The following is a 9,026-nucleotide window of genomic DNA, read 5'->3' on the forward strand; positions in this document are numbered from 1 at the left end:
AAAAAAAAAAAAAAAAAAAGTGTTCACTACACAAAAGGCCCCCCAACAAGACAGAAAAAGAACACCAGCTACCTCAAAATGGTCTCAGCTACTGGACGTTGCCTGAAGCCATCTCCAGACTTTAATACGTATTTACGTAACAAAATACAAACCAAATGGCAAAAACAAATTACTTCAAACTTTGCAGAATAAATCTTTCCAGAAAGACTCAACATTTTTGAAACCTCATCTGTAATTATCATAATCTACCATTTGAACATTTATAAATAAATTTAATTTTCATTGCTTAAAAGGTTTGAATACGTTTTTGGAATAGTCTATAGCCTGGGCAACACAGTAAAAACCCTGTCTCTATTAAAAAAAAAAAAAAGCCAGGCCGGGCGCAGTGGCTCACGCCTATAATCCCAGCACTTTGGGAGGCCGAGGTGGGTGGATCACGAGGTCAAGAGATCGAGACCATCCTGGTCAACATGGTGAAACCCCGTCTCTACTAAAAATACAAAAAATTAGCTGGGCATGGTGGCACGTGCCTGTAATCCCAGCTACTCAGGAGGCTGAGGCAGGAGAATTGCCTGAACCCAGGAGGCGGAGGTTGCGGTGAGCCGAGATCGCGCCATTGCACTCCAGCCTGGGTAACAAGAGCGAAACTCTGTCTCAAAAAAAAAAAAAAAAAAAAGCCTGTGGATCTTTCTCCCGTACCACAGCAAAACTCTAATGATAACTTACTTTATAGGTAAAATCCTTTGCAAATATGCAAAGTATGTTCATTAAACTAAAACCTCTTGGTCCAAACCATCTCTATAGCTCTGAGATCAGAAGAGCTAAAGCTATTTACAAAACGAATGCTTCGAAAAAACTTAATCTTCCTTTGCGTAAAGTATTACTCCTAGCTCTAAAGATAATGTGATCCACACCTCAAAAGGAAAATGTACTACATACAAAATTCTAACTGAAAGAACTAAGACTTGGCTTGACCTCTTCTATGGCAGATTATACTCTGGTATATTCATATCTTGTTAGAAATGATTAGATAACAAATATTTATGTCCTCAGCTATATAACTAACAGTCACAAGCGACATTTCTAAACAACATATCTACTTAGTACAGAGTTAAGAGACAGAAAAGTAATTATTAATACACCAAAAGAAGTCAGGTCTAACTACACTGCAAACGACCACACCATTTTTCCATGCCTTCCCCAAGCACAACCACTGATGGAAAGCCCCTAGATGGATGTCCTTGCTTAGGATGCTAACTCGGACATTCAGCCTCACTAGAGATCCTGAAGTTCACTTAAAAAACAAAAACAACGCTGGTCTGAGTGCAGAGGTGTTTACAACTAATTGATCACAACCAGTTACATATCTTTGTTCCTTCTCCATTCCCATTGCTCCACTTGACTAGCCTATAAAAAAAAAAATCAAATCAAATCAAATAAAAATTAAAAAAAAGCCTCCAGAATCAGGTAACTCTTAGAAGTAGATGGCAGCTCTGTAAGATTTCACAGGTCAATAGTGACATCAGGTATAGATTAACCTCCCCCTAAAACCTTCAGATCAAGATCCATATGACAACAGACAGCCTTATCCCACATCAAAGAGGCTGAAGCTCATGGGAGTAAACCCACTCCTTTACGAGCTTGTTTTGACCAAAAGATGAAGGCTGAGAACTGCTGATGAGGAAAAGGGTATATTTAGACTGGCTGAATATGGAGTTGCTGAAAACCCTTAGTGGCAGAGTGCCTATCATGTTTTCCAGAGCATCCATCAACCTTGGGTGGCACACTCGAGGAGAGCTAACATTATAGAGTTTACACAGAAAAATGTGCATACATAATCCACTATTCTGTGGTTTTGCCCTCTCTACTTTTTCCCTTTTTCTCCTATGTTAATCCTGCTTTTGCTCGGTTGGAAATAAACCTGAAAATTTGTCTCCCTTGTTATACAAGTGAAACAGTGTCTGTGAATTATTCTTCTATACTACAAAGCCACAAACTCTCAATGTCCAAAAGCTTTTGACACTTGAAATTCTAACATTATCTCAAGGGTTTCCCTCAGAGCATTGATTCAAGGAATTTTAGATTTTTTTTGATTAGGTATTCAAGTTAGTTTACAGGTTTAAAAAAAAAAAAAAAAAAAAAAGCAGGCCAGATGTGGTGGCTCACACCTGTAATCCCAGCACTTTGGGAGGTCGAGGCAGGTAGATCACCTGAGGTCGGGAGTTCAAGACCAGCCTGACCAACATGGGGAAGCCCCATTTCTACTAAAAATACAAAATTAGCTGGGCATGGTGGCGCATGCCTGTAATCCCAGCTACTCAGGAGCCTGAGGCAGGAGAATAGCTTGAACCCGGGGAGGTGGAGGCTGCAGTGAGCCGATCCTGCACCAGTGCACTCCAGTCTGGGCAACAGAGCAAGACTCCGTCTCAGGTAAAAAAAAAAAATACAGAATGAACTTCAAAATAATTATGATGAAAGAAACCACATTCTCCAAATTACATACCGTTGATTCCATTTACATAAAATTCTAGGAAATGCTAACTTACCTAGTGATAGAAAGCAAATTAGTGGTTGCTCAGGGAGAGGGTGAAGAAACCGGGGCAGGGGAGAAGTATTACAAAGGGAAGGGTGGAAATATTTAGGTGTGAAATGTTTAGGAATTAAGTTGTGACTGTGGTGAGTCCTATGAGTATAAACATATGTCACAATTTATTAAATTTAACTTTAAACAAGTACAGTTATTGTATGTTATTTATACCTCAAGAAAGCTATTACAAAATTTAAAATGAAGTGGATAAACAGAAAGTATAAGATATCATAAAATGGTAAGAATAAATACACCGATAACCACAATAGGCTGGGCGCAGTGGCTCACACCTGTAATCCCAGCACTTTAGGAGGCCCAGGCAGAAGGATCACTCGAGCCCAGGAGTTCAAGACCACCCTGGGCAAGGCAGCAAGACCCTACCTTGATTAAAAAAAAAAAAAAAAAATTATATACACACATGTATATATATGTGTATATTATATATATATACACACACACATGTATATAATAGAAATAAATAACCATAATAAATGTAAATGAACTAAACTGCCAGAGAAGCAGAGATCAAGTTCTGGCGGTGGTTGCACAATGTGAATGTACTCAATGCCACTGATTTATACACTTGAAAATGGTTAAAATGGGAAACGTTATGTACCACAATAAAAGAAAAAAGCAGAGATTTTATAAGAGATTAAAAAAGACACACCAAAAACCTAGCTGTGCTTAAGAGACACTCTTAATCATAGACCATGGCAGAGTTAAAAATAAAAGGGCAGGAAAAGATACAGGTTGGCTTTTCATAAACGTCATTTATCAGGTAGAGGGAAGTTCCCTTCTATTCCTAACTTCAGTGTTTTTATCAAGAAGGAATATTAATATTTTTTTCAAATGCTTTTTTTTTGCATCTGCTGAGATGACTCTATGGCTTTCTTTTGTCTATTATTCTACTAATATATTAGTTGATTTTCACGTTAAATCATCCTTCTATTACTGGGATAAATCCCACTTGGTTTGGTAAAGAAAAAAAAAATTTTTTTTTTTGAGACAGAGTTTGGCTCTTGTTGCTAAGGCTGGAGTGCAATGGTGCAATCTCGGCTGACTGCAACCTCTACCTCCCAGGTTCAAGCAATTCTCCTGCCTCAGCCTCCAGAGCTAGGATTACAGGTATGTGCCACCATGCCCGGCTAAGTTTGTATTTTTAGTAGAGACAGGGTTTCTCCATGTTGGTCAAACCGGTCTCGAACTCCCAACTTCAGCTGATCTGCCTGCTTCAGCCTCCCAAAGTGCTGGGATTACAGGCATGAGCCACTGTGCCCAGCCTATGAAATTCTTTAAAAAACTTTTTTTGGGGGATAAGCCCACCCATCCTCCATCCCTCTACAGGTGAGGAGGGGGTGCTCCCATATAATCCTTTTTGTACGTTGCTGGGTTTGGTTTTCTACTATGCTGTTGAGGACTTTTGAGTTTATATTTATAAAAATATAGTTTTATAGTCTTACAGTTATCTTTTCTTGTGATGTCTTAAGTCTAATTTTAGACAGGAGCCTTTATATAAACACACATGTGCAGTGCACACAACATACCAGCCCAAACAATGGGAGACTTCAACGCATAATTATTCAAAGACAAAAACATCATGTACAGTAGATATAAAAGATCTGAGCCAATAACAATACTGATAGTTCTGTAAGATGTCAACAGGTTAAAAAAACGATTTTCATGATCAAGCAGGCTTCTGAGATGGTTAATAAAACAAATCTAGGCACATGTATTTTCGTGGAACTTTCCAGAGGTGGTTGTAAACCCTCTAAGAGGAGGTGTGATAGACAATGCTGCCCAGACTTGACCAGTGTTCCCCGAAGCATTTGACAAAAAAAGGCTTCTCAATAAAATGCCCACGAAGTAAGCTGTTCAGCCTGTCTAGACCTCTAGAGGGTTGGAAATTCACTTCCTCCTAAAGCAGCATGACCACAACTTTTAAATGTAGGAAAGCAACCTCAAGTGTAATAATTCTTCCCATTAAAAGGATACTATTTGTCTGGGTGCAGTGGCTCATGACTATAATCCCAGCACTTTGGAAGGTTGAAGCGGGAGGATTACTTGAGCCCAGGAGTTCGAGATCAGTGTGGGGAACATAGTGAAACCCCATCTCTACTAAAAATACAAAGAAGCCAGGCGCAGTGGCTCACATCTGTAATCCAGCACTTTGGGAGGCCAAGGCAGGTGGATCACGAGATCAGGAGTTCAAGACCAGTCTGGCCAACATGGTGAAACCCTGTCTCTCCCAAAAATACAAAAATTAGCCTGGAGTGGTGGTGCGCGCCTGTAGTCCCAGCTACTTGGGAGGCTGAGGCAGAAGAATCACTTGATGAAGCCAGGAAGTGGAGGTTGCAGTGAGATGAGATCATGCCACTGCACTCCGGTCTAGGTGACAGAGTGAGACTCCATCTCAAAAAACAAAAACAAACAAAAAAACGAAGAATTAGTTGGGCGTCCTGGTGTGTACTTGTAGCCCCAGCTACCCGAGCCTGAGGTGGGAGGATCGCCTAAGCCTGAGAAGTCAAGGTTACAGTGAGCTGAGATCGTGTCACTGCACTCCAGCCTGGGTGACAGAGTGAAACCCTGTCTCAAAAGAGCACTATTTATCTGTAGTTTGCGCAAACTGGCTAAGAAAAAAAATTAAAGTGCTATTTTTAGTGAGCTTCAGATTTCACTCTGGTGGGATACACAGGAGCAGGTATCACTTTTATTTCAAAGGGAGAAACTGAGACTTAAGGTCAAGTAACTTACACGAAGTTGTACAGCTGCTAAAGGCTGGGAGACAGACTCCACACTGGGATCCTCCCCCATTCTGACTGTCCCCGTAAAGTTCTGTGGGATTTTACTGAAAATAAAGTTCACGAACACTTGCAGCAGTCTGTATGCTGTATATGCACTAAGAAGTTCTCAGGAAGGGTGACAACAGTAGCAACGTACACTGAGGGCTCACCATACGCCAGTCCTAGATGAACTACTTCCTTATATCACACCTCCCTGTATTCCTGCAGCTGTTCGGGAAGGGAGGGTTCCTTGTCTTATTTTACAGATGAGAAAACTGAAGATCAGACAGGTTAAGTAGTTTGTCCAGTATCACACAGCTAACAGGTGCCAAAGTGAGATCTGCACCCAATCCACACACGGTGAGTAAGGCTGTGGGTAAACATTTGGACTCTGGAGCCTTCAATTCTCATCTTCAGGACACATTAGCTTTGTAACTTTGGCCAACTAATACACTTGACTCTCTGATCCTACAGTAAAATGCTAAGAGTTGGCTCCTCCAACCTAAAAGGACTTCATGTCAGAATCAATAATGTTCAAGCCAATGAAGGGCTTTCCACCATTTCCAATGTAACCCTAGCTCCCACTACATTTCTTACTTTTTAAGAAATCTTGAGGCCAGTGCAGTTTGTTTCCCTTCTTCCTCCTCTGAGTCAGAATCAGAAGATGTGGAACCTGTGTCCCAGTCTTCATCATCTTCGGAATCTTCTGAGTCCTCATCTTCATCCTTAGAGGGAAAAAAAAGAGGATCAGGAGGAAGATACGGAGATTGCCTAGTTTTCCTAAACTCACGGATGCTTGCCTCTACCCTCCTTACAAACCCATGTTCCAGACATTTCTTTTCTTTTTTTTCTTTTTTGAGATGGGAGTCTCCCTCTGTTGCCCAGGCTGGAATGCAGCGGCAAGATCTTGGCTCAATGCAACCTCTGTCTCCCAGGTTCAAGCAATTCTCCTGCCTCAACCTCCCAAGTAGCTGGGACTACCTATAGGTGTGTGCCACCACACCCGGCTAATTTTTGTTTTTTAGTAGAAACGGGGCTTCACCATATTGGACAGGCTGGTCTTGAACACCTGACCTCGTGATCCACCCGCCTCAGCCTCCCAAAGTGCTGAGATTACAAGCATGAGCCACCGCGCCTGGCCTGTTTATTTTTATGAGAACAGTGGCTACTCATGGAATCAAGGTATCAAGGGCTGGAATGGACCATCAAGCCCCAGAGTGATGCTGGGACTTGGCCCCAGGGACACACACAGCTCCCCCTGGCAGAGCTGGGCCCAGATCCCTGCTCGCTCACTGCTCTTATGTAAGAGGAAGCCTGTTCTCAACTCCATTAAATTACACCCCTCCCAACTCTAGCGGTTTGAGTCTCTTCTTTTTCCCCCAGGGATTCAGGAACAACCTCCGGCAGGAAATCGCCCATCTAATCCTGGCTCTTACATCCATCTTTTTGAGGAACTTGCGACTCTCCCCAGAAGGAGCATCTGATTTCTTCTTCAAGAAAGTTGCAGCACTGACTCCGTCCTCATCCTCATCCTCATCTGAAGAGCCTAGTGGGAATGGAGGGAGAGAGCTCCTGAATGTTGAAGAGCCAGACTGGAGGGCAGCCAAGAAACTAGGTCGAGGGCAGTGCTAACTCTGGACTTCCTATTTGCAACAAAGGTTCTTCTGCTCACCTTCTGAATCCTCCTCATTCTTCTCAGCATCTTCATCTGCAGACTGCTCAGGGTTCTGGACAGAGAGAAGTGACAGAACAATTACGGATGCTCACCAGTCATAACCCCACCCCACCCCTCTACCCAAGACAGTTCTGTCATGGTTTCTGCTCCAGCCACCTCCCACTACCAATTACATCTTTGGGCCTCGGTCACAGGGTCACTGTTCCCACAGTTCAGTAAGTGTGCCTCTAGCCTCCCACCTGCTTGTAACTTGTGATATGGGACTCAAAATCACGGTTGTATTTTCGGATCTTCTGGCGCAAGGTGCTCAAAGCCTTGGCATTGTTCTTGTTCATCTTCTTCTTCCCTTCCTTATCTTCCCAAAGCTAAAGGGGAAAGGAAAGAAAGAGAGAGCAGTGATCAGAAACTAAGTAGTATTTCCTAAACGCCAGGCTTCTTCACCACTTTTCAGTCTGGCTATCAGCATACCACTGGTACTCCTTATTAACTACATCTGTTAGTTTTCTTCTTTTGAGACAGAGTCTTGCTCTGTCGCCCGGGCTGGAGTGCAGTGGCGTAAGCTCAGCTCACTGCAACCTCCACCACCTGTGTTCAAGTGATTCTTCTGCCTCCACCTCCTGAGTAGCCAGGATTATAGGTGCTTGCCACCACGCCCAGCTAATTTTTATATTTTTAGTTGAGATGGGGTTTCACCATGTTGGTCAGGCTGGTCTCAAACTCCTGATCTTGTGGTCTGCCCAAAAGTGCTGAGATTACAGGTGTGAGCCACCACGCCTGGCTTATTATTTTTTTCTTTGAGACTGTGTCTTGCTCTATCACCCAAGTTGGAGTGCAATGGTGTGATCTAGGCTCACTGCAACCCCAAGACATGGTTTCATATTGGCCAAGCCGGTCTCGAACTCCTAACCTTGTGCTCCACTCCCTTGGGCCTCCCAAAGAGCTGGGATTACAGGCGTGAACCACCACATCTGGCCCTGTTAGCATATTTTTAAAAGATCCTATATATTCCACCACTAAAAGTACAAAACCATGAATAAGCAATGGTAATAAATACAGACATCACACCTCATTAAGATAGTCCTCTAGGTCAGCCAAGATGCGGATATAGAACCGGGGGACACCTTCTTTGTCCACAATGCTCTTGGCCTTCCCATATGCTTTTCCCAGGAGCTCAAACTCTTCCAGGCACTTGGTGACATCACGAATCTTCATGGCATTACGAATGGTCCGGATAAGGTTGGTCAGCTCCTCAAACCTGGGTTAGGAGCCCAATACCACATTGAACATGCCCACTGAAGGGAAAACTCACCACTGCTCCCAGAGACTCCCAGCACCCAGCCTCCCCATGGCTTTACCTCTTGTCCTTGGCACTTCGGACAACTCTTTTGGTATCTTCTTCATCCTCGCTCAGCAACAATGGCCTGTTTGGAAGGAAAGGAGACTATTAATCTCCTTTCCTTCTCCCAGTCTTTCCAACAGATCCCTACTTCCCGTCTCAGGACAGGTGGCACTGAGTAACCCAGGTCATCCATACCACACCCATCCTCTTTTTGACTCCTCCTCAAGGCCACTTCATATACAACTCACTCTTTTAAGTATACGTTAAATAACGCCTTTTGCTCAGTGTTGTAGCAAACACAAAGGTGACAGTCACTATCCTCTCAAAAACAAACGAAGGTGCTTATTCACTGTGTAACTAATGACATAGAGACACAAGTCACTATAGAAATACTGAGAAAAAAAAAAAAAGAAGTTGGGCTGTGCACGGTGGCTCATGCCTGTAATCCCAGCACTTTGGGAGGCTGAGGCAGGTGGATCACCTGAGGTCATGAGTGCAACACTAGCCTGGCCAACATGGCAAAATCCCGTCTCTACTAAAAATACAAAAATTAGCTGGGTGTGGTGGAGTGTGCCTGTAATCCCAGCTACTTGGGAGGCTAAGGCAGGAGAATCGCTTGAACCTAGGAGGTGGAGGTTGCAGTGA

General features: G+C 43.2%; 1 protein-coding gene across 5 annotated transcripts in view; it reads right to left on the reverse strand.

Annotated features, from left to right (window-relative positions):
* LOC116526618 (eukaryotic translation initiation factor 3 subunit C) overlaps window positions 1-9,026 on the reverse strand; it is a 22,509-nt gene that overhangs the window by 11,578 nt on the left and 1,905 nt on the right. For all 5 annotated transcript variants that reach the window (XM_032243077.1, XM_032243081.1, XM_032243079.1 and 2 more), the window contains exons 3-8: window positions 8,398-8,463; window positions 8,108-8,297; window positions 7,282-7,407; window positions 7,040-7,094; window positions 6,804-6,913; window positions 5,965-6,092 (exon numbers count right to left, since the gene is read on the reverse strand). In XM_032243077.1, the coding sequence (XP_032098968.1) occupies window positions 5,965-6,092; window positions 6,804-6,913; window positions 7,040-7,094; window positions 7,282-7,407; window positions 8,108-8,297; window positions 8,398-8,463 (675 nt within the window). The remainder of the gene's footprint in view (window positions 1-5,964; window positions 6,093-6,803; window positions 6,914-7,039; window positions 7,095-7,281; window positions 7,408-8,107; window positions 8,298-8,397; window positions 8,464-9,026) is intronic.

This window comes from Sapajus apella, unplaced genomic scaffold (genome assembly GCF_009761245.1).
Source record: "Sapajus apella isolate SASKATOON/1434 unplaced genomic scaffold, GSC_monkey_1.0 scaffold51, whole genome shotgun sequence".
NCBI lineage: Eukaryota > Metazoa > Chordata > Mammalia > Primates > Cebidae > Sapajus > Sapajus apella.